General features: G+C 38.7%; 1 protein-coding gene across 1 annotated transcript in view; it reads right to left on the bottom strand.

Moving 5' to 3' along the window:
• RPRD1A (regulation of nuclear pre-mRNA domain containing 1A) overlaps window positions 1-22,917 on the bottom strand; it is a 41,982-nt gene extending 19,065 nt beyond the window's left edge. Inside the window, exons 1-6 of the mRNA XM_030968967.1 lie at window positions 22,591-22,917; window positions 13,126-13,255; window positions 12,349-12,455; window positions 12,174-12,268; window positions 11,134-11,260; window positions 10,860-11,035 (exon numbers count right to left, since the gene is read on the bottom strand). Of these exons, the coding sequence (XP_030824827.1) occupies window positions 10,860-11,035; window positions 11,134-11,260; window positions 12,174-12,268; window positions 12,349-12,455; window positions 13,126-13,255; window positions 22,591-22,741 (786 nt within the window). The 5' untranslated portion in view covers window positions 22,742-22,917. The remainder of the gene's footprint in view (window positions 1-10,859; window positions 11,036-11,133; window positions 11,261-12,173; window positions 12,269-12,348; window positions 12,456-13,125; window positions 13,256-22,590) is intronic.
• Between the last annotated feature and the right edge of the window lie 1,611 nt (window positions 22,918-24,528).

Raw genomic sequence — 24,528 nt, 5'->3', positions numbered from 1 at the left:
ATACTCTAGTAGATAATAGGGTAATCATCCTAGTGTGCATAAGGTTGGGGGTTTTTATAATCAATTTGAATTCATAATATATTTCTAAATTACCAACCCAGTCAGAATATAAGAACCTGCTGTGATGCCAGTTTCACAGATTAAGGAAATTAAATAAAGATGCTTTTGTGAAAAAATAAATATTATACTGAATCAGGCAAGAAAATAAAACAGCTAGTGTAACTGGGAGAGAACACCTCAAATACTGGCTCCTTAGATTACTTACTTTCAGAGAAATATTGTTTCAATGTTACTATTTCAGACAACTATTTTACATCCACAGTAGTGCCAAATGTTCTAATTCCATCCGAGTTAGCCTAATTCTCCATCCCACAGTAGTTCCCAGCCAGTATGTGCCCTCCAACTGTTCCCTTTCCACCCCAATATTCCTTGATGTTTTCTACATCACCTGACTACTGTTGTGGCAAAGAGCAGTGGAAGTTATGGCTGGTTCCATGTTCTGACTAGGACAGACTGAGGGGAGAAGAGCTACCGAAACATTCCTCTGGGCCTCTCTTCTCTTTATGTATTCACAGAAGTAATTTCATCAAACTTTTAAGAGCTAATTAGGATTGTTTCCCTGCCAAAGGAAAGAATTTATATGACTGGCAGAATAACTGCAACAGTCAAGTCTCACAGGAAATTGGACAATACCTGTAAGCCTCATGTAACTGCAATTCACTCTTTCCTCTTCTGCCAATCACTGCCAGCAGTAACTGAGAAATACTACAAAAATGTTTTGCCCTCTCTAATAAAGCCAACTTTATGCACTTTTTATGTCAGAGATGCATCTTAATATCATATAAATAAAATGAAACTCCAAGACAACATGGAGTTCATTTACAGGATTTATACATCATCCTGAGTTGTTTCTCTGCATTCTGCTCCTCCATATTTCAACCAATTTTAGTCCACAACATTTCAAACATTGGCAGCGGAAAAACTTTACCAACTACATATTAGATGAATACAATATTCTTAACTTTCGGCAGGACTGAAAAATATCACAACTGCTTCAGTCAAATGCAAAAGTCAATGTACTCTGGCTATTCCTTTAGTTTAAAATAAAGTTTTAAGGCAAGTGTAAGAACCACTTTACACACTTATCAGGTGGTGATGAGTACTCCGTGACAACTTCCACTTCCTCCTGGCTAAGAAATATTCTCAGCAAGAACAACAGCTGTGGGATACAGTGTTTTCTCACTGCTGCTAAAACCGCATCAACTACTCTTACATCACACTGCCCAGAATAACTACTGACACAGCTCCAAAGGACAGTCAAAGAGAGCTGGTGTTTCAACATTGCCCTCAGCATCAACTCACACTTTCCAAGTTGTTCTATCCCCTCTGCAGACACATGTACCATACCTCAATCAATGAGAGGAATCCAGGTATGAAAAAAATAACCCAACTTCTTAATGTATTTTGAAATAAGGTGCATAGAGAAAAACTAAACTACAGTTGCTACTACCTGAAACATTACCCAAAGCTCTGTATTTCATCAATGAGCTTTAACAGAAAGATACAGTTTTTAAGAACCAGATTTTTCAGCACAGTCCAGGTAAAAATTACGTTACCTAAGAGTTTTCATCTTTTCTCTTGACCTACTGCACCATGAAGTGGCCTACTACTCTCTAAGCTTTTTAGCGATGAGGATTAGCTGGTTTTATTTTAAAAGTTTGGATATTTTGAAGTAAATTCCCCACGTTTACTATATGAAGACATTAGTGTAACTGTGGTGGTTTGGTGGTTTTGATTTGTAAAACTCAGTTTCATTATGAGTCCTACTGAAGAGTATTTCTGCTCTCTACATTTAGCCTTAGCTGAAGAGATGGATGTTGTCTGCAACATCACAATAAACTCTGTGACTAGTTTAGTAGCACCATTACAGAAGATCATAATGAATTTAAACCAGGAAAACAGAATAGCTTTGGTTCCTGATTAAAGCTGTTCAACTATTAATTCCTTCATTTTGATTCATGAGTTCAATTTTGACAACAAAATTATTAAAACTAAAAACTAAAAATTATTCTGACCTGTCATGAAAGATTCACATGTATTCTTGAATGTTCTTATGATTTCCAGTGATATTTTACCTACAACAGGGTTTAGTAGTAGACAAATTTCAATTAAAGCTCTGGGCTTAAAGAAAAAAAAAATTAAAAAACCATAACAAAACCCAAAAGGCAACAACAAAAGCCAAATAAAAAACCCACACAGAAAAGTGCACTGTTCTCATACACTACAAAATGTTGATTCACTAGGAATGTTTCACTCTTAATAATGCTTTTTTAAATGCAAACGGGTTTTGTCATGACAATGGCACCTATACTTCCTAATCACTTTGCATAACTTAACATTTCTTACTTTCTCCTATGCTGATTTAAAATACAACATAAAAGGCCATACATTATTTCATTAACAGGCTCTGACAGTATTTGCCGCCTCAGACCATTATGTAAGATGATTAATTATTTTCCTACGTAAACATAAGAACAGTGAGATATCAGCACTCTGCCAAAGATCTACAGTAACTGGATGCATATTTTCTTTAAACGCCATCTCATGGCTACTTGCTGTCCACCTGAAGACTTTCCTTGCTGTGTACATTCAAATTCTCCAAAAGGTATCAGCTCTGTTCACAACAGCATGAGTGCCACTATGTTCTACATTGGATTTTACACAAATTTCTTCTACTATGTAACACTGGAGTGGTTTTGAGTGAAAACATCACAGGTCTGCTGTAGAATAAAATTTGTTTTGTGTTGTTTCAGCAAGGCTGAAAAAAAGCAGGCTGACGTTCTAGCCATTTTTCTTCTTTATTCTGTCAGAGATTTCTACAAGCAGTTCTCATCAGCCCTTCCAATCAACCAGGCAAAACATTATTAAAAATGCAGCAAAAGAATTTTACTACTATTATAGGTCATAGTAAAGCGTAACTTGAGTATGGTGCTTTCTTTTAACTTCACATAGAAGCTCGTTAGCCAAAACCCCCCTTATTTATAAAAAAGTTTCTAGATCTTAGTGATAGCAGAAAAATTAAAATAAATAAAAAATTTAAACTGTAAAAGTTGTAAAACAACTTCTGAATATCAGCCCAACAACACAGGTTTTAATGCAGGCACTATTTACAGAGAACTCTAAGGAGCACTGCTGTTGAGTAAACTGCAATTATATTCAAATCCACATGGGCTTATTTTCCTATTAAATGAAACTACCAGAAGACACTAGCTAAAGCAACATATCTTGATTCAGCCTTTTCATACAAGTCATCTCAAATTGTGAAGCAGAGCTTTCCAACACCCTCCCTTCCCACTCATTTTCAGCCTTAACATTAAGGGGTTTTTGAAACTAGATTATGAATGTTTCCTTTGAAACATTCTATGTTCTATGAATGAACTCCCATGCAGAAAGACTGATGCTTGTTTAGTCTGCCTAGAACGACTACCTACCATTCAGTGTGGTCTTATGTTCCTATTTAGAGTTTATAGCTGCTTCAACAAATAATTTCAAAAGCTTCTAATTGTGGGAGGGATACAAGCAGGGTTTACAGTTCTGCTTTGTATTCAAAATACAGATTTAAAAAAAATAATAATTTAGTAAGTCCAGCAACACAAACATCAGATTTTTAACAAAAATATTTAAACAATAACTGTTGGAAATTAAAGTTTGCAGAAAAGGTAGTTTGAACTTGAAAAACCTCACTGCTACTACTGACATAAACAGGCACTACAAGTATCTCCTACATAATTTTCTTATATCCAGGTTTTCTTTTTAGTCCAGCAAACTCCTGATCAGAGCAAAGGAAATATCTTCTGCAGAATGCATTACAGAAAAGTCACTTGCTAATCTACAGCTATCCTTCAAAAAACTTAAGTTGGAGCACTGATTATTCCCTTTACAATTTCCCATCGTCTCAGATGTTTGCACAAGGTTTTACATACCTGCAAAACTTGTTCTTCTGAGGATGACACAAATAGATCCATTCATTTTGGTTAACTGTATGAAGTTTTTGGCTGGCAATAGCCAGAAACATTCTGGCTACAAGTCTCACAAACAACAGCAGGTCCTACCTAGGTAAATCCAGTATCTTCTCTCAGTATTTCTATATTGAATTCAAAATGCACTTCAAGGGTAATAAAGTTCCTGGTATCTTGTTGGTATCTCATACATATATACTTTTCCCCCCCTTTTAATAAAAACTAACAGGTAAGTTGCAGAATGAAAGCTAAAAAATCTCACCCTTAACAAATAATAAAGGCGAAATAGATAAAAAAACATAACAGCTATAAAATTTTTATTACCTTGTTTCAAAACCAGAATATCCTGAGTGACCAACAATGCTTTAAAATGTGATGAACTGAAGCAAAAGGTTATCTTTATTTTACAGGGATGAGTAAAGTACAATCTACAACCTACTCAAACTGTTAGAAAAGCCAGGATTTATATGCAAATATCTGATAAGTCAATTTAAAAGGAGGAAGCCTTCAAGTGTTTCTGCTGCTTTGAATGACAACATTGAGCTGTGAAGTCTAATCTTTCAGGTACAAACTGAGTAACTCTATACTATGGTATCTGAGGCTGCAGTTGGTAAGTCACTTTATGAAAGAAGCATATTTATTGCTCAAGTACAGAGAGGTATTAAGTTTGTTATGAAAATGGGTCAAATTAGCATTATTCTCACAGAATGGGTATAACACAAAGGAACAAAATGCACTGACCATTGACTTTGCTTTGTTGTGTTTGACATAAGGGCTGCTGCTCTCCACTAGTCTTGCAAATTACTTCTACAAAGCCCTACAAGTTTATCTTGTCACTGAAAAAAGTGCTTATGGAAAGTAAGAAACTACATCTGAAAGACAGGTCAGCAACTTGTAAAAACACTTAGCAACTGCAGGTAAGAGATGCAACCTATGCCTTATTTTAAACATCCCCTCACCTTACCTAAATAAACCTTCAGGAGAAATTAAGGAGAAATTACTATTTCAGTGATCACTTAATTCTCCCCAGTCACCTTCGGGTTGATAATCCAAACAACTGATCTCACTGAAATTTAGTTTTGGTTTTTACAAAACACAACCCCAGTGCTGGTATTCACTAAAAGATCTGAACTGTGAAACTCGCATTTATGCTACACAAACCCTCTCAAAAGGCCATCCTATAAGCAAGCGATTTCAACCAATCTACACCAATATCTAAGTGTAGTGGCCTCTTCCTGAATTACATTTCATTTCATACACAGCAGGATAGAGAGAGCTAGAACATAAAGAATATGTCCATTAGAGATCTTTACCCTAAATTTCTTTCCTAATAGTGAAGAGCTACATACATTTCTCTGAAAAACAGCACAACTTACTTGGAACTGGACCACTAGAGAAAGAAAGTAATTTTGGCAAAGGCTCTCCCCCTTTATTATGAAAAGATCCACAGTCACGTTCTCCTCAGCCCAAGAATATCTGCCTTGACTCAAAAGATATCCTTCAGTAAAAGTCATATATTCCCCAAACTGGAAGCTCTGCCAAGTCAGCCTCAATTTTTGAAGCTGCACTCTTGAACAAAAATGAATACAATGTTTCACCATGTCAAGAGATCACACAACATGGTCTGTTTGTACCCCTATCAGGTACTATTTCTGTTACCAAGCATGTATCAGATCTTAAAACCATCTTAGTGGGTTTGGATGAACCTTACTGACCACTTCTTCATACCCTCCGGTTATCAGTTCTCTAATCACCCCACTGTTAACTGCTCAGCTCCAAATCCAGAATAACTTAAAGAGTTACAATGCCATTCCACATTTATGGAGTTGTAGATCACCTTCAATGCTGCTAAGTCCGCCCCGTAACAAAAGGCAATGTAGGGCTCATCCTACAAATCTTCAACCAAACCTCAGTAAAATAATTTAGGTGCTCAGCTGCAAGGTTATGAAAAATAAATCCAAATTACCAAAAGTGGATTTGAAAAATACAAAGTGTAATGGAATATATTACCCTGAGTACTCTGTCACTGAGCAAAAAAACTGACATACTAAGGATAAGGGGTTTAAAGGAAGAAAAAAAAAAGCCAGCAAGGAAAGCACTACACCCTGTGATAACATGAAGGCTATGGTGAAGGGAAACAGTAGACAATAGTACCAACCCAATAGTTTGGTATTGCAAAACAAAACTTAAGGATAAGAGGCCTATTATACCACTGCCAGTCCTAAACTGTTTGCTTAATATTTCTGTCTACATTTGAAATCATTAAGTGTGAGCTGAGCAGGAGAAAAAAGTCTTTCAAAGCCAGAGCAAAAGTCAAGGCTGACTAACTGCTTGCTGTTTATCTGTAAAATTCCCAGACAAAATTAAAACCTTTAGGAAGATAAGTCAAGCTATATGGAGCCATAAAAGCTCAATCATTAAATAAATGTGCATTGAACATACCATAGTCTCTCAACATGCTAAGAAACCACAATTAAAACCAGATGTGTGAGTGTAAGAATATGAATACTGCTTTTACAGAGCTGTAGAAAATCAGAAATGCAAGATAGCAGCATTAACTGTTTAATTAAAATGCAAGCTGCTAAATGACAGCAGGCTTCCCAGAGTAGCACTTCCCTCACAAAACTTTGAACCTAGTGACAATATATTCCCAAATTTAAAGTGGTAAACTGATAGATGCAAGAAACTGTATACCCACTATACCCCAAGTGTAGGAATACTACATCTTTCCAAAAGGTCAAAACGAAGGTGAGGTGGTGTCTTGTGACCCCCTACTCACACCTGTTCATGAGTCACATAAGATGCCCAACTATCAAACCTTTTATTTGAAATTTAATAAGAGACTAAACACTATAATCCAGGAGACTGTGGGAGGGAGAGGTAAACACAAAGAAACATGAGAGAAAAACAAATCAAGTACTTCTCTTGTTCATGTCACTTTTAAGGCCATATTAATGCTAGAGTAACAAGACAGTCCTATCGAAAGGACATGAGCCAAATTGATACCCAAATCTGGACATCAATTTATGTACCCAATTCCTTATTCCTGTGTAATATAAAAACCTCATTTTATCCTTCCATGACACCAAGAGATGAACCAGTATTTTTGTTCAAAAACTAGGGGACAGGCAGGGAGACAGGAGGGAGATACAACATGGAAGGAAAGAAGGAAAAAGTTAACCAAAGTAGTAGAAAACAGGAATGGTATTAGTCATCAAAGGCTTCAGAAAAAAAGTTCCACAAAAATATTTCTGTAAAAACTTCCATTTTCTCTAGTAGATAGAATCTAGCTAGCTAGAAATCCTAGCTGGAGCCACAGTACACTGAACCTTAAATATTTATACTGCTTTAAAACTACCAAAATGAAGGGAACAGACTCCTTAGCACGATCCTAAATTTGAGGGGGGTTCTAAAGGGGCCTAAGTGAAGTTATGAAGCACATCTTCTCTGTTACCTAATAAAGTGAAAGCTTTTCTATTGTGCTTGTAAAGGAGAAGTCCTACATTCATCACTTCTCATTTCTGATCATGTAAACTCAGCAGTGTAAGTTAAAAAGCAAAAAGGTGAAAAAGTCTTGTTTTCACAGCTTTTTCCTTTTGGAAATGGCAGCTTCAATGCAAGCAACCCCCAAACTTCTGCACTGGGAATTTTTAATTATTTTACTAAAAGAATGTGAGAGTTTTAGGAACAACCATGTGAAAATTTTAGTCTTCAGGAAAAAGAGATGACACTGGATAAATACTTATCCATCTCAGGCATAAACTCAGTAATGCTTGTGAGAATATAGATGAAAATAGCAGAGATTTGGTATGAGTAGTTACAGAATTCTTCCTCTTCAAGCTTTCAAAAACAACAGACAATACAAGATTTTGATTCTTAAATTTATTTTTAGCAGGATGTGTTTACTAATGGATGGTGACATCATTAGAAGATAGGTCCATGTCCACCACCTGCAACAGAAGCTAGACAGATGTTAAAGAAAACAATTTAAGAGTTAAAGATGACACTACTTACCTCAAACACACTTAGGAAAGTCACCTACCAAGCAGTACAGTTAGCTTTTGATGCAGACATAACATTATTTACTTGTTATCAAAATTTCCTGTCAAGATTTAGCACATACATTACCTTGATTTTGATGGGAATCATAAACTTCTGTTTCAGAAATAACTATTAGAGAGACTCTTATTCTTAAAAAATTAAGAAAGATGGCAAGATTGGTTATGCAAAATTACTTAACTGTAAATTATCTTTAGAAGATAAAAGATCTGCCAATTTAGGTCTAAAGCTTCTATCTAATGCTGAAAGCTACTGACAATTCTTTGGGAATTCCAATTCAAATTGTTAAACAAGGTTAACAGCAGGTAACACTTCTAGGTTCAACTAAGAATACATCCACTTGTTCCTTACTATAGCTGTTTGGTATGGTAAGGAATCAGTAGGGTAGGATCTCAGCATTATACTCACAGATTGGTGATAGTAATTCAGGAAGAAATAAAGACTTTCTTTACAACTGAGAGATCATGTTATATTCAGGAAAGTATCAGTAGCCAGAAGTCTAACACAAGAAACAAGCTTGTCTGGAACAAATTAATTTCACCAGAAATTAAACTTGAACAGCAAAACCTAGGGACAGACAGTTCAGGGAAACATATTCTCAAAGAATTATGTGAAAGGCCCTCTCCCAGTTCTATTTGAAATGAGAAGCCGAGAAGTAGTTCAATTTGAGCCATGGAATTTCCCAAATCTGTAAGAACAGCAAGTCCTTGCTTCATCTCCATTTCTTAATCACCAAAATAAATCCTGCATGTGCTAAGTCAGCAAGCCCTACAGACAATATCACTAAGACATCCTAATCTTACATTTCAAAACTTCAGAATGTTTATCAGCCTCTACTTCCCAAACTAAAAAGCACTACTAATAGCGAGCATGAAGTCACTATACTCATCACTAGATTAGAAACTCCATTTTAAGGTTCTTGTTTTTTGAAATCTCTAGGCTCAAAAGCCTTTATTACTAACTGGGTTAACACCATCCTGGCTCGTAGTTCTGTATTAGGAAATCATACTTATGCCACACTAATCAGCCTAAAAACATTCTTACTGTGTAATTCAACATCCTAGGACTTCACCAGTTTAAAACAAGCTGCTACAGACACTGAGACTGTCTCCTACTTTTTAAAGAAAGACCTCAAACTAGTCCAAAAATGAAACTCTGCTATATTAGAATTAAATTCTTTAGCAGTCTAAATAATTCAGCCAAGAAACCATATGAAGGACCATAACAGCCCAGTAATATGCAATTCCTTTCTCTCAGAATTATGAATTCTCTGATCTAGCAATATTGGGAAATTACACTGGTTTGTATTTGTTGAAAACAACCAACAAGGGTGGAATCTGTTCACAGCTGTGCTACTATTTTTAATTTCTTTTCAATCGAGCTCTCTTGTTTTACAGAAGGGTAAATCTGTCTGAAGGACTAAGTCAGTGCCTTTTGACCAACTCACTATCCTGGTAGCCTACCATACCTACACAGGATATAACTGCTGGTAACGAGCTACATAAACAAGTCAGTGCCTCTAGACAAGCAGTCCTTCAATGAAATTGTGGGAACTCGTCCTTCAAACCCATTACACAGGCAGAGGGAAGGTAGGGCATGTGATGAAAAGCTTAAGGCTTCCTGTTCTTTAATCTTCCAGGTTCCATTATGCAGTTGGATCAGTTGCTACTGAAAACAGCACTACTGTGCATGCCATCTATCTTACATGAAGCTGGTTGATACTCTTCCCACAGGATAAACACAGTAAGGTTGATAGGAAGAACCTTCATCAATTGATTTTCTGTGAGGCACAGAGGAAAGGAAGTAAGTCAGGAAATAAGAGTAGGCTAGGAATGACACAGCTGATCTGAATGATGACTTCAAATACATTACAAACAGCATTTTCCGGAAAAAAAAGCACAACAAAATCTGAATCCAAGTTATGAAGCTAAAGGTAAAGGAACCACTAGGGAAAGAAAATGCTCTTGACAGGCACATATGATGAAACCTGAAGATTAATTAATGCTGGGACCATATATGCATATGCTGCAGTTACAGGGCATCAAGATTGTTCAGACGTATCCCCTTGCAAAATGATGCAGCTTCAATTCTATTATTGTAGTACCCAAGGTTAGCATTGGGAAGCCACTGACATGAAATTATGGACATATTCTAAATATTTGGAATGTTCCACAGGAGGCTTTACAGTAGTACATGGTATGAAAGAAAAACAGGTGATTGGTAATAGCAAAGAAAAGAGTAACTTAAGGATCATTTGCTAATAATGAGCTGCTCACCCTGCATCACTCTTTTATTATGATCTGTCTAGTCGTGCTGGTGCTAGTGCTGACAACCAGCTGTGTTAGAGGCTGTAGAAGCTCTAAGAACATTTCCCTGTGTTTAATGGATGCTTGAGGCAGGTTAAAAACTTGTGCTGAAACCTGGAATTAAATTCTTATCCTTTAGCAAATACATAACTAAGACTTACAACAATGAATGAAAAGAGCATGGAAAGAAAACGACACTATGAAGAATTAAGTTTGTAACACCAAGAATAAGACTTTCTATCTGCACTGCTAAAACTAAGTTTGTAGGTATAACCAAGACTGAAAAGCAGAAAGAGCTGGTTTAGTAGGTTTAGAACACTAGAATCAAACAATGTGTTACTAATGTGCTGGAAGCAAAGACATAACAGTGGCAAAAAAATATTTGTTTTTGGAGAGGAAAGTTGCTCAGGCTAACCAAAAACATTTGCAAGAACAAGCTTTAGTGAAGAAGAGACTAAAACAAAATATTACGCACTTCCAGCTTATGTTCTTTCTCTGCAAGGAACTCTTTTTGACATCGGAGAAAGTCTGATAACATTCGAGTTAGCTGTTTTCTATCATCTATTTCAGCTGCCAACCTGCCATTGTAATCCGCCAGCAACATACATGCATCATCTACCATTTTGGAAAGTTGCTCTCCAGATTCCTTATCTAAAAAGCAAGCAGAGAAAAACAGGTAAAGTGTGATTCCATTACGTACCATTACGTTCTTAGAAGAGCATTTTGGTTACCAGACCCCCAACCCTCACCTGTTATTCTGTCTAACAGGGACACATCCTGGACCTCTATAGGCAAGGAAGCTATTCTCTGGTGAACTGCTGCATCCCCAGAGGCAGCATTTTCTAGTTCTTGTAATGCTCTAATGAGATCTGTGGTCTGAAAAAAGCATGCAAGATTGAGAACTAGTTAAAATAAACAGATCCTATAACGAAACAGAAGTATTTTACAACAAACTTATTGATTTGATGGTAATTTTAGCAGCATTTACAGTATCACCTTTAGAGTCAAACAAAACAAAACCAAACCTTTAATCTCAGCACATCGTTGCAGTGTTTCCAGTTTTAAAGGTCACCTTTCTACAAGAGCTTTCTCATTTAAATTCTTTGTATAGGAATACTTATAAACCTTTTCTTCTTGACAGTAGTGATTATTTTACAGTACCTTTCATTTTATTATACATTTTTAAAATTACTTTTCTTGTTGTTTTGCTTCACTATGGCAAAAGACTGTATCAGTGCACTTCTTCTGGAAGTAGGGCTGATGTTCACAGAAGCCCAGATATCTGCTACAGAGAAACATACTAAATTGTGATGACTTGAGGACAGTCATTCTTTGCTATAACAAAAATCCTTTTGAGATAGGGCAATACTGCAACAAAACCCCACAAGAATTAGAAGAGCTGTAACAGAGCAAGGTAAACAAGAATTCCTCACAGCTATCGTGAGTGAAACTTTGGGAAACATTTTATCAATAAATCTGTAACAATCTTACACTGTAATACATGTGTTACTACTACCCTGAACACTGAAAGAGAACTCAATACATTGTACAAACTGCTGAAATCCTGACATGAACAAAGCTGGACATACCGTTCATACATCTGAGTTTAGAGTCAAATACATAAAGTTACACCATACCCTGCTGAAAAACTATTATAAGTTTCAGGTGTAGCCATTCTTTCCCAGAACCAGTTCCTCACTGAAAGACAGAGACCATTCAAAAAAATAGAAACCAAAAACTTCTGTATGAAACCATATGTAAGTAGAGAATTTTATAAACATGCTGTTACCTGAGGAGGATCAGTGGGAGAACTTCGAGGTGAACAGTTATTTTCATCAACTTTGATCTGTTCATATGTGCGCTTCCTCACCTTTCTGTCTCCATCTAAATGAAAACAAACAGCAGTCAGGGCAGTACTATTTCAAACAGGAGACAGAACCTTCATACACTCACAAAATACTTACACAAAGCTTGCCTAAGTTGTTCTAATACATCATTTTCATAAACAGACCTTTCTTCCCAGATAGACAGCACTCGGCCAAGGTGTTTCTTACAACTCTCATCAGACTCACTGTTAGAAGGAAAAAAATCCAAATATCAGCACTAGAAGTATAGCACTGCTTTAGAATTATTTCTCACAGAAGGATCTTCACAGATCTTAGCAATACCCAAGCATCAGAAGTCAAATAACCTCAGAAAACAACAAATTCACTTTTAAAAGAAGTTCAACGTGCCCTAGCAAGCAGATGAAAAAAAAAAAGGGGCCTACATCCAACTCTTTTTTTTTTTTTTTTCGACCCATAAATCTGCAAACACTACAAATAGGTTTTATGTTGCTTCAACAGCTGTGTATCATTGTAAAGATAATCCTGTATCAAGACTCCGGGTTCCTCATGCAATGACATTTGAGGCTGCTGGGGAAAAACAAATCATGCAACACCCAGTAATGAAAAATGCCAAACTGTTGTAGCACATAAACACAGACAGTAAGCAAGTCTCAGTTTCTTACTTCTTGGAAGGCTGCCTTCCAAGGCAAAAAGGAACTGAATGCTGATGAATTTACTATCAAACTTCATCCAGCTGTAGTAAGACTATCCAAGACCACAAGAACACTGAATAAATGAAACTAACAAGATTTGAAGTACAGAAATAGCACATGAAGACTAGATGGGCCAGAAGACATCAACTGACCACTTCTCAAATGCACTGCGAAGGACACTGCACATACAAGTTTACTGTACCTTGAAACATGCTTAAAAGCCTCCACTATTACAGGAGCAAAGTCTTTTGTAAATTCTGGTCCTTTCCTTTTGCTGTTCTGTATGACATCGTTGGCCAAGTACAGGAATGTCAACTTCCTATTTGGTTTTGCTAATAAAAAGAAAAATTAAAAATAATTAAAATTTTTATTTCCTTCAACTAATACCTATATATCTAGGCTCATACTGAATACAAACACCCACTCCCCCACACCCTGAAATCAAGTGTGTTTTTCCCGTTTTCATTTCTGCTTACACCATTTCACATATTCAGTATTTTCATGTGAAAGACTTTAGTCACTCATTGGGTTTTTTCTCCCTTCTGCTCTCTTCGTTAAAGTTCTTCCTTCATAGTATGACACAACTTGCTTTTAGTGCTATCCCAAAAAACAAACAGAAAAAATCCCCAGATATTCCAAAGTGTTCTTCATCCCCAAACTCTTTTCAGGTGTTTTCCTGAGCCTTTTATGATTCCTGTTTGGCAGCCTTCATGGGTTTCTTCAAAGTACTTCAGCTTCCTTCTAAGCCTGCTTAAATTTCTTACACTCATGAAGTCTTCTGATGAGGCACTATCATTCATGTGAAGAACCTCCTCCTTTTCAGTCTGAATTTCACTCAGTCTTACTCTCACATAACCACTCCTCATTCTCACATTTAAGCAAACTCAACAGTCAATCCCCTAGTCAGTGTCCCTGTATCACTGTGATACTCCCCTTCCCCACCTCTGATTTGTTAAAACACTCATATGCCAGCAGGTGTAATAGCACAAAAATGTTTTCAAAAACCACTTTCAAGCTCCTGCGGTGTATCTCTTCTCCCAGCACCTTAAACATCTTATCCCACCTCTCTTAATGTGCAATAGACTACAAGCTTCCAATTTACAAGCTGCTTCTCAAAATCTATTCCATGTTTTTTAAGTGCTCCTACCTGGGTATTTTCATTTATACTTCATCTAATTTTCATTACTCTACAAGTTTATTGGAGCTGAAACTCTTACTGTAACATTTCTACCCTTGGTTAACACCAGAATGCCATTACCACCACATAATCTTTATATGTACACTCTGATTTTAAAAAGAGGTTTCTCTTGAAAGACAAGTTTTTTCTGCTCTCTCAAGGAAAGCAGCACTATGGTAATGACAATCCAGGATTTCTCATAATTTATACAAGCAAATATGATTTGATTTTTTTACTTTCTAGTCCATCTCCTCAAAAATGCAGAACTACCACCCTCACATATCAAGAGAAAATTCAACGTTAATATGCTTTCACTCTAGGGAAATGCTTTTGAGAATAAATTTTGCACTACAGAAAGACTCCTCTGAAGGATTTCTCCTTGAAGTACCGAATTCTTTGCAGTCTCTTGAACAGACATATCTAACAAGTTGGGAGTTCTGGATTGACTGGGGAAAAAAACCCTCTGTTAAACGTAAAAATGCACTTTGCTTACAGTCAAGGTAAAGTAAAGAGTAGGAAACAAAAAAAAAAAAAAGCTTGGAAATCCTGGACACAAGGTGGATTCAATAGAGTCTGCTCCAAACAGTGAAGTCATCACATGCAAGCACACAGGAAATCAATCTATTCAGTCAAATCTATAATGTGGGTTTTATAAAGTTGTGCTGCTCAATTTCCATATTAAGACCTGACTGATGATAAAACATCTCCTATGTTTCATGTAAATCAGAGTTCTGACACCTCACAAGTTTTGAATTATTCAAAGAGAGAATGCCAGAAAACACATATTGTCTCATAGGCATAACCAAAAAGTAACTAAAGTTTACCAAAGATCGCCCTTTCCCCTCTCTCAGTTCTTAAATAAGCCCAGAATTAGGATTCAAAATCTAATGAAGCAGGCTGTTCCCCTTCCTATATCATCTGGAACTTTATGCAGGATAGGCCCTTATCCATCCATTTCACCAAAAAAAAAAAAAAACCCACATTATTTTTTAATCCTTAATGATGTAGCCCACTTGTGAGACACTCTAACTTTTTTCTTTCCAATAAACAGCCAAATCAATTGGGTTGGCAAAGACATGAGATGGATACACAGTGACATGAAGTGGGGTAATGCTGACTCTCACAAAGCCTAGACACTATCTATTCACTGCAGTAAAAGATTGATGTACCATATTTGGTAAAAGCATCCTAAACCAGAGAAAGTCACTTTCAGGCCTATTTTCCCAAGTACTACCTTTTCAGCTTCCTACTACAATTCAACATAAACAAAGCTGTGCAGAATGAACAAAAATCCTAGACCCACTATTAAGCTATCTGTGCCTTTGGTTGAAAATTTGAGTGTTCTACCCTAATAATTTACAAGGAAAATTGTGAAGTAAAATTTAATTCCTCTTGCTGTAAGAACATGCTACACAAAATTCCAAAGGTAAAAATTATGCATAGTCTCGAGAAGTGCTCCCTCTACCTTCACAAATCTTCAAGACTTACATACTGGTCTACTGGCACTCTGCCTTACACATGAGACTGAAGGTAACCTCTGGCAACCTGAACTGAAAACATTCTAATGCTAGCATGACTATAAATTGACTAGTGATGTCTGAAATACAAGTTAAATTCAGTATCAAATACATCTGTTTTGGAGAAACAACTATGTTAGAGCATCTCTCTTCAGTGGCATGAAACTAACTGTCCAGCCTGGGGCATTGATAAACCTCAGAACATCAAAATGGATCAAACAGACAATTTTTGAAGGTCCTCAACACGTGGCAAGGCTAACAGCAAAAGCATTCTTACTGTCAGAAGAAAATTAAGGGAGAAAACCTGTAAGAACCTAGATTGAAGAAGGATCTGAAAGGCACACACTGCCAGAACGTACAGTGTTACAAGTAGCCATCTCTGTACCAACAGTATCCTCTGCAAACACAAAATTGCCAAGAAATCATCCGTGTTGGATTGAGTCATCTTCTCAGAAGCTCTGCGCAGTGTTCACATAACTCCTCTGTTTGTTGCAGCTAAACTCACCATTTAGCCACCAAAGTACCTCCCTGAAGCACTGGATTCTGAAGTATTTTAATGTGTCAACAGTGCTGGTTGGTATAAGAGCCATATTATGCATATTACTCTGAAAGCATCTTCAATGAGACTACATGAGATCGGCACCTTGCAAATGAAACTATGTCTGTACCAAAAATGTATCTGACATGTTTAAATGCCAATGAATATTCTTCAGATAATAATGATATTTCACCAACAATTAGCATATTGAGATATCTGCAGTGGAGACAACATTATCAAGTCTTAGTTTTTGGCAATCCATTCTTCTCAGCAATGCATTTTTGTTAGCCCTGCCTAGGTATGCCAGGTTCTCTAGCAGCTCAGAATTGATGCCTGACATTATTTGCTTTAATCCATAAGACTTAGAGAATTCTTAACACTGACAAGCCACCACTTTAGTGCAAGTAACCAGCATTTCACCCTGAAAGGCAATAAATCAGTCATTTTCACCAAGGTTATCCCTGGCAATCAAAGTCAGCACAATCACCTGTCTTCTCCAGGTTTACCTCCTTCATTTGAAATTGAGCTCCCATGAAGACAGCTAGAAACATGCCCATTAGTTTCATGCTGTTTTACACCTAGAACCGAAACATATTTGCTGGTGTAGATAGGCTAGAAGAAACTACAGAAAAGCACACAAGCATAAGAGATTTCACTTACATCCCACTACAAAGCGTATAGACTAACTGAGCATCTGAAAATGTTACATCAGGCTGGGGCTTTCTGCAGGCCAGCTCTGCTCTGTCAACTGACCTTGAAGGAAAATACCACCTAACAAAAGGGTTTGAAACAATAAGAATCGGTATGTTAAAATCTCACAAAAATTATCAGCCCTAAACATTTCATTAGGATACTTAAATTCTCTAGTATGGATTCAAATAAAAACTTTGCTAAATTGCTTTTGAATTACTTTAGTCTATACACACACATGAGAGTTTATGAGCACCACCACTTTTCCCAAAACCTCTGGGACACTTTCTCACAGCATGCTTCACACCTTTGCAAGAGGAGTTCATGCCATCTCTGCAAATACCTGACAAGATTTCAAGCTTTTGATTACAAGACCAAATATTGTTAAGTCAAGCAGCACTGAAACTTGAGTGCAAGCTCACTGATCCTTCACACTGCAGAGAGCTAACCTGGGTTTTTATGCTGATTAAGCAGAGCATCTTCGGTAATATGACTCTAAAAAGCCACTTGAGAGGCTGCCACCAGAAAAGACAGTTTAAAGACAACATAATCCACAAAAGGCATGTTGTACAACAAGTCCTTAACCTTAAAATTCATTAACCTTCTACTAAGAAAAGGTTAAACTAAGCATTCCAACTTGTGCAGTCACCTGGTGAATTTTACTAAGGTTTGATAATTGCCATGTTTTCTCTTCAAAGAGGGAAATAGGATTGCCTATTGAATGTGTTCAAGGTTTGAGGGTCCAAGTATTTTGACTGGGTTTGGAGACTAGTAACAAAGGGAACACAACACACAGCCACTGCTGGGAGTAAGGCCACTAGCATCAAATTACCACAGGAATGCCAGAAAGCTGGTCACAGACCAAGGAAACCATTCCAACATAATTACACTGCAGAAGCTTCCCACTGCACTTAGTGCATCCTGAACTACCTGAACATATGAAACACACCAATTCCTTTCATTGCCTTACCTGGCTGGTAAAATGCCAAGATGGATATGAATCAACCACAACAACAGCTTCAGGATAGTAAAAAGACCCTACACTTAAGTATTCAGAACCAGAATGGTAGAAGACATGCAGGTTTAACACAACACAACCCAAATATAATTGTTTTAAATAAAAGGCTTTTATATTGCCACTCTGCTGCTCCTAACTGAAGATCATTTTGTAAATCACGCACATAGCAAATAAGTTTCCCTAACTAGACTCAACAACGCCCATCCATCTGAAGTTTTGCCTGTTTGTTGCTGTCCAAACCTTTTGGCGTGGACGAGAAGATTGATGTGGGCATAACCAGTGAAATCCAAAAGCCACAGCTTTGCTTCTTTTAAATAAAATTTAGAAACCAAAATTATTTATTCTCTCGCACTGGACAATGGCACTATACCACCACTAAGTAAAATAATCTTACAATCACCAGAAAAGAAAGACTCCTTCTCCTGGCAGAAAAAACTGCACTATGTGGTACAGCAAATAATTGCTTTAAACCAGGAACTTGTTTCCTGTGATCCACTTCCCATCTACAAGGCAGTATATTACAACCACTTTTGGCTGTAATTGTGCTCCAAAACAGCTAAGTATTAGAGTAGTTCAGATGTAGTACAACTTTCAAATCTGCTTTAAGTGTTGCTAGGCCTTCTCAATTTACTTACTAAAATCCTCTATCTTCCAAATTTCAGCAGCTGCCACAACAGCCAGCAGCCTTAGAAAAACATATTTCATCAACGCAACAGCTATACTGGATGAGGACCCAAGCAGACCCAAGCACCAGCATATGTCCCAGAAGCTGCAGACAAACCATAAATAAGCAAAAAATACCTAGCTTCTTATACCATTGAAAGACTTCAACACCAGGAAAAAACAAACATAGAAAAAACATAATAAACTAGAACAGCAGGTGAACTGGCAGAGTCAAGCACTACAAATACATCTCCCTGTAGCAGCCCAAATGTACCTACACAACTATGGCTCTCCTAAAGGCAATACACAATGGCTCTACTGACCTAGATAAGCTGTGCAGGGAAGAGAGTGATCAGTGTGACACGGGTGGGGTGACAGATGACAGCCCAAAGAAGAGGTCAAGCGATTAAGGAGGATGGGGGATGATCACCATCAGTTTCTGTTACTGTCTTATCATTGAGATGCCGTGTGGGCGCTGAAGAAACAGATACTTGAATCTGAAATTAGGTTTAAAGATAACACAACAGTGTCCCGTGAAGAATGACTTGGACATGATGATCCCTGTGGGTCCCTTCCAACTCAGAATATTCTAAATATTACTAAAATATCACTATGAAATAAATACTTAACAAGTGACAGAGCTGAACCTGGAAAAGGTAACAGAAAATGAGATGACAGGAAAAGATTCTTATGGACAACTAATTAGAACTCAAAACAACAAGTCCCATATTACAAACCTTTAGCAATTTTCGGTTTTCTCCTTTGAAAAAGAACACATTTTAACCAAGTACAGCAAACTGCACATTGAGCCTACTGAACAGGCAGTTACTGTTCACCCTTGAAGGCAGATGCTTTGAATTACAGAACTGAAATTTTTCATTTCAAAAAATGAACTAACACATAGCAAACCTCTACAGTTGCAGAGCCTCCTGAAACCAGGGAGCAAGAGATGTATGCAAGAGAACATACCTGACTTGCAAACAACAAAAACTAATTCTCAAGAGACTCCATCTCAGAAGAGCCTATTCAAAGGTGTTTCTTCCTAAGGGGTTTCCCAGCAGCCATTCAGTGACTGCAGGCTTACATAACAAATTTATATGTTATGCCGATACTCAGTTTAAAAAGAAACCCTGTAAGTCATTCCCTTTATGGATACACAAAACTACACAGGGTTAAATGGGCCCACCTGTTGCCTCTTTGAAATGACTGAGGTAATCACAACTTAATTAATTAGTACTACTTAAATACTGAATAAGCTTATGACTCCCAAGTAATTAACTATTTAACTTTGAGAATTACGTTTCATACCTCTGAAATCTAGCTGAAGCAGGATCATTTCCCTCAGTACACGCTTTTCAAGAAAACTTGTACATGAAGGCATACTGATGATCCATAGGGATGCCAGAATATGGGACTTGACCACAGCCAATTAATCCGAGTAAACAGAAAGGCACTAACATTTTATGCTGTCTAAATTATATCCAGATTTGAAAAGCTACCTTTTCACTCTAATCCAATGTGGCATAAAGAAAAAGATTACTTTAAATATAAAAGAATCAGAACCAAACATCTAGGAAAGAAAGAGCTCTGATCTTAGGACTTGTCTTTATGAATAGCTAGAGACATGTTCAGAAAGGCTCATGAAAGCTCATCTGATGCAAATGGTCTTTTACCAAAACTGAAAGCATCCAGAAAAAAACATAATGTCATTGTACTGTGTTCAACCCAACTAGTTATACAACGTTCCTGAAAAGCAGTAGGCTGAAGGAAGGTCTGGAGAGGAGTGTGACAATAGAAAAGGGGATACAATGAAAGGAAATAAAATCTAGAAAGGCAAGGTTCAATTTTCAGTTCCAGGACACTACTGGCTAGCAATAATAGCTGACAGTGTCAATAATTTTGATATCCACATTCCCAAAGAGAGGTAATTTTCCTCTCAGGTAGAAGAGAAATCCTGTTTCTATGGTTTGAATGACAGGCAAGTCAGGAGCCTTAAACTTACTCTGGTTATGGCCTCATTGCCAATATCCTACTTTGTGGTGTTTTATGCACTCGCTTCACCATAGGACAGATGCTTTCCTCTCATCCTTCCCATGCTGTCTGCTTAGATGACTACTTCCACCTTTGGGGATTAGGCACCATCTTACCAATCCGTGCAGCAATTAGCCAGAAGTTAGTATCAGGTAAATGCAAACTGGCATTTATGAAGTTCAGATATTATAAGAGATGGGAAATTAAAATACATCTTGTGTGTATTAACTATGGCAGCTTTAAATGAAGCTTCCTATCTTCCAAAATTAAACACTTCACAAAGGCCTACAAGCCCAGAAGGGTCAGGACCTTGAAAGCAACTAAGCTACTCCTAGAAGAGGTAGAGTTTCACAGACCCTTGAAGGTTGGCATCTGAAGAGAGGTCACAGCAAAATCTTATTTTGAAGCAGCAAAAGCAGGACAACAACTTCAATAAATAAAACAAACCCAATTATGGCAGCTATTCTCACCAAAAGCTCAAAAGAAGATTGTTATCCTTGCCTCTCAATGCCCAGGTTTCAAAGATTTTATTTCTCCAGTTAGTCAACCAGCACAATAGGAAAATTTAAGAACTGCCCATTATTATCTCAGATTACTATGAACTAATATTGTGCATTATAATTAAGATGAGTAACCAAAACTCTGTGTCTATTTCAATTAGCTTAAGATACCTTCCTGGTATCATTCAAAACCCCAAACATTCATGTTTCTTGACTAGAAGGCCCAGAAATGCGAAATGTTTCAGACACAGGTGGGAGATCCATTCATTTGCTCCTGGAACAAAACAAAAAAAAAGCAAGCCTGCAACTAACACAATGAAAATGTGTTTATGTCCCAACATGGAATACTGTCACCAAGTCAGTCTTTCTTCAGTCAATACAAAAAAGAATGCAAGTCATGCCTCAAAGTTCAAAAGATAACAAATCCCAGAAAGAGAGTATTTTAAACAAAACCCCAGTAGCCATATTACACGGAACTCAGTGGTTCCTTTCTCTTTCATAAGTCCTGTAATGGCTTAGTACTGTTTTTCTGCCCAGTCTGCAAGATTGAGACTTCTATTTTTCCCATAAGAGATCCATATACTAGTGAGGCTCCAAAGGAAGCTACTGCAAACAGCATCATTTTGTAGATTGAAGCAGAGTTCCAGTAAGTGAGTTTTCTTTTTCTTAAATGAACCAACTTAAGATCAAGTTATTATCCAGGCAGATCAAATAAACCCTCATATGCCATTTCTCCCTTTCACTCCCTGAACCACAGCCTATAGCTGCAAGTTCTTTCCTGTTGAACAGAAAGCCACATTAGCATTTAGGTCTGCACGCTGATCACAGCTAAAGAAACTCACGTTTTTATTATGTTAATATTGGTATCAACCATCTGGCAAAACCAGGAAGTAAAAACCACTCTGGATAACATATATTGCTCTTCCCTCAGTGTATTCCCATCCTTATCTGCCCTTCAAGAACCGTTTCTGGCAAGAAAACCTGAGTAGACATGGAATTTAAATAGTGTTACAGCTAACCATCACTACAGACGATGAAAAATAATACGCAAAAAGGCTCCGTCTTGAAAGAGCTGTAATTAATATTAACAACAAAAAGCCCTAAAACCCGGGCTCGCCGGATTCCTTCCGGTTTCCCACTTTCCTTTCTCCTTAAAAAAACAGGAGATAATACACAAGGGGCAGCGTCCTCAGAGACATCTCTTTATTGGGAGACGGGAAAATGGGAAGGAAAAGAAAGGAGCGAGAGGAATGGAAAGAAGAAAAAAAAAGGGAGAAGAAGCACCTGGCAGCCCACGGTCACCGAGAAACGGAGACCCGACGTTTAACGCTGGCCCCAACAGTTCCGCTCTCCCCAGGCGCTCAGGCCTACCCTCGCTCTCTCCCCGCCCGCTTCCCCGGCCCCGCAGGCCGCGCAGCCCCGCCGGACCCTCCCTCTGCCCGCACTCCGGAGCGGGGGCCGCCGCCTCCGCCTCCCGCCCGGCCCCGCCGCCCCGGGGCGCCTCCGGCGGGCCCTGCCCGGCCCCCGGCTCACCTTTGCGCAGCTCCCGCTCCCACACGCTGACGATGAGCGCCGAGTGCTTGCGGTGGTGGATGAGCCACAGGCTCAGGGTCTGCACGCTCTGCTGCGAGTTGCTCAGCTCCGACAGCTTCCGCTCCAGCGCCGCCTCCGAGAACGCCGACATCGCTGCACCACGTTGGGCCCTGCCGCTCCGTCCCTGTCCCGGCCGGGCCGCGCTCAGTCCCCGCCTCTCGGCCCCGACGAGGGAGGAGCCGACCAACGATTCCCAGCCCTTCCCGCCCCGACCGCAGCGCCCGGCGCCAACAAAATGGCGGCGGCCGAGGCCCGTGCGGAGCCGCGCGGCCCCGCCCCCTCCCCCTTCCCGCCTGCCCTCACTTCCGGCCGAGCGCGAGCTCGCGCTGGGGCGGGGCCGCGCGGGAACGGGATCCCTCAGGGGCGGGGTCAGTGCGTCAGCGTCCTGCCCCGGCAAATAACATAAAAACGCAAATGTAAATTTGCCCCCAGAAGGCAAACTAGTCCTAACGGTTTCCTTCACCCAGCAGGTTAAGAATAACAGAATCGTTATGGTTGGAAGGGAGCTATGGAGATCATGCGGTCCAACCCCCTGCCAAGGCAGGGTCACCTGGAGGAAGTTCGAAAGGAATGTCTTCAGAAAGGGAGACTCTGTAATCTCCCTGGGCAGCCTGTTCCAGTGCTCTGCCACCCTCACCATAAAGCAGTTCTTCCTCAGGTTGGGGAGTAACTTCTTGTTTTAGTTTATGGTCATTGCTCCTAGTCCTGTCACTAGGTAACGCTAAAAAGAGTTTGAGACCATCCTCTTGGTACCTGCTTTTGAGATATTTGTCTGTATTGATGAGATCCCCTCTCAGTCTTCTTTTGTCCAGACTAAACATCGCCAGCTGCCTCAATCTCTCTTTGTAAGAGAGATGCTCCAGACCCCACATCATCTTTCTGGCTTCCAGTGGACCATCTCCAGCTCCTCATCTTCCGTGTGCTGAGGAGCCCAGAACTGGGCACAGCACTCCAGATGTGCCTCACTAGGGCCGAGTAGAGGGGCAGGATACCTCCCTCCACCTGCTGGCAGTGCTCTTCCCAGTGCACCACAGGATCCCTCTGATGCTGGCTTATGGTCAACCTGTCACCCACCAAGACTCCCAGGCCCTTCCGAGCTTGCTCTCCAGTGTTGGTACTTGGGTTCTTCTTCCCCAGACACTTACTTACTTACCATACACTTGGGTGTCCGGTATTTCACATCTGCAGGTAGACACATACTCCACAAAGGTGTCTGGCCTCATTTCTAAAAGCTGTCTCTTTTATTTTTGATTTCTGGCATTAACAGTATCATGTGACAGAATTGTACTGTTCACTCACAAGATTATGTGCAAAAATGCTTCATCTTTATTTTTGCTCCTTAAAGTTTCATTACATTCTTGCTACTTCTTCTGCTTTGGAAATAGTGAATAAAAATTGCTGTCTGCTTGCCTTTATATTCTTTTCTAGATTTTTATTATGTCATCTTCAGTAATTTTTCAAGGATTCTCTGAACAGGGAAGGTACTCTGTGCTACTTAACATGAGTAGCATTCCTGATCTTGATGTGAGCATTTCTAACCTTCCCTGCTGTCCATCTGAAAAACACTTGACATAATTTCTTACTTTGAACATTGCCAAGTGGCTGACAATTTCAGAGAGCTATCTGCCTTAGCATCTGCAGGTCTATCCTGAATCCTATTTCTGTAGCTAATAATTATGACTACAGTTGTCAGTATTTTTTTTCAATAAAATTGCATGTGTATTAAATAGAAAAATATGCATATATCTTACTCGTAGGACATCCTGACAATGGCTAACTATCCATCCTTAAAATGGAGCATTCCTATGACCTTTTACACACCCAGTTTGTCCTCATCAAAGAGCAGAATGCTAGTTATGAACAAAAATATTTGTGGAG

Source organism: Camarhynchus parvulus, chromosome 2 (assembly GCF_901933205.1).
Source record: "Camarhynchus parvulus chromosome 2, STF_HiC, whole genome shotgun sequence".
Taxonomy (NCBI): Eukaryota; Metazoa; Chordata; class Aves; order Passeriformes; family Thraupidae; genus Camarhynchus; species Camarhynchus parvulus.
This window is presented reverse-complemented; position numbering and strand designations above follow the sequence as displayed.